Here is a 1,824-nt window from a genome sequence, read left to right on the forward strand (position 1 = left end):
AGAACTACAAATTTATTTAAAATATCGTAAAACAAAAATTGAACAAATCTAATTTGTACAAGGTATTTATCGCTTCTTAACTTTGTCTCGCTAAAATATAAGACTTGTTCAATGAAGTATAACCAAATCCCAAGCTTCATTGGGATCAACTCCTTCATATTTGAATCCAAACCAAAATTATCATAGTTTTCATGTCTCCAATCTTCAATTAAAAAAAAAGAGGCCAAAGCACAAGTTAAATCCAACAATTAACGGACTAGAACTCAATGAAATATTTACCATCCTCATAATTAAACTAACCAACAAGGGAAAAAAAGCAAGAAAACTTGTACCCTCCAATACCAAATGGTCATTTTTTTTTTAAGAAAAACATATTATTGTAAATCAAGCAAATAAAAGAGTACTTAGGTCGTACAAGTACAACCCATTACCAAATGATATTTTTTTTTTCAATAATATGTGATTGTAAATTGTTAAGATTACATTATAAATCAAAATAAAGGTCAAAATAGTGTAAGTTACTTTAACCCACTTGAGAATTGACCTGTAAAAGACAAAAGCTATGCCATTCATTCATTAAGCCATATCGACGACCTAGCAAAATGAATACCGACATCTTCAGTCGGCGCCCATTTTAATATAATCTTTTTAACGCGTCACTCTCATTTGCATTATACTTATATATCCAAATTATTCCTATTTCATTCCCTCCCAATCAAAACCATTGTATGAGATTTTATGATCCTGCCAACTTAATTAATGAAAAGGAAGGAAGATAGAGACGGCTACGCCGGAGAAGATGATCATGAAATGGGATCGTCGCCGGCAATGTTTTCTGGGTATAACAGAGAGACCGAGATGCAGGCAATGGTATCGGCTCTCACCCATGTTGTCTCCGGCGGTGGAGAGCCGCCGCCGGAGGATTTTTCTGTTGACACTTCACCTTCAAGCTCCCGCGATGGTAATTAATTAATTAATTAATTAAACAGAAAATAATAAAGACATAATTAATGGGTTCTTATTAATTTTTGCAGAGGATGATCAGACAATTATGAAAGAAGTAAAAGTAGTAAATTCAACATCAACATCATCATCAGAATCAAAGTATGTTTATTATGCTTCAATCTCCTCCCCCCATTCCATTTCCCATGGAAGAAAATACAGAGGAGTGAGACAACGGCCATGGGGGAAATGGGCAGCTGAAATAAGAGATCCCATTAAAGCTTCAAGAGTTTGGCTTGGTACATTCGACACGGCGGAAGCCGCCGCCATAGCCTACGATCAAGCCGCTTTAGGTTTCAGAGGAAACAAAGCCAAACTCAATTTCCCCGAAAATGTTCGCCTTGTATCGTCGTCGTCGTCTCCGGTAGGTTCAATGGCGCCGGTGACCGGAGATAATTCTCAATCTCAGTCTGCCACGTCGTCGTCGTCGTCAATTGAGTATTGGGGTCCACCTCCACCGCCGGTGAACAATCAGTCTGCCATGTCATTCAAACCACAGCCGCATTTTCAATTCGGGCGGGCGGACGGCCACGTGGAGTGTTTGTCTGATATGACGTGGTCAAATTCTGGACATCAGTCAACTCCTTGAACAGAGCATTACCGTAGCAGTAGTATTTTTATATTTGACTTCTTTTTTTTGTAATTTTTCTTTTTTATTATTATTCTATTTTACTTTTATTACATATATATATATACAGTATATTATTATTTTTAAACTAATTTAATTTTATGAATTGAAATAACACAGCATCTATACTCAGGCCTATCTAAGATAAGTTAAGTGACATAAAAAAAAAAAAAATTGGATACCTAACTCATTAT

The 1,824-nt window shown here is 36.1% G+C and overlaps 1 protein-coding gene across 1 annotated transcript; it reads left to right on the forward strand.

The window, feature by feature from the left end:
* The first annotated feature begins 759 nt into the window (after nucleotides 1-759).
* LOC124925110 (ethylene-responsive transcription factor ABR1-like) lies at nucleotides 760-1,609 on the forward strand. The gene is made up of 2 exons (XM_047465082.1): nucleotides 760-961; nucleotides 1,035-1,609. The coding sequence occupies exons 1-2, from the start codon at nucleotides 760-762 to the stop codon at nucleotides 1,589-1,591; spliced, it is 759 nt and encodes a 252-aa protein (XP_047321038.1). The 3' UTR covers nucleotides 1,592-1,609.
* The last annotated feature ends 215 nt before the right edge of the window (nucleotides 1,610-1,824 follow it).

The sequence above is a fragment of the Impatiens glandulifera genome, chromosome 2 (genome assembly GCF_907164915.1).
Source record: "Impatiens glandulifera chromosome 2, dImpGla2.1, whole genome shotgun sequence".
Lineage (NCBI taxonomy): Eukaryota > Viridiplantae > Streptophyta > Magnoliopsida > Ericales > Balsaminaceae > Impatiens > Impatiens glandulifera.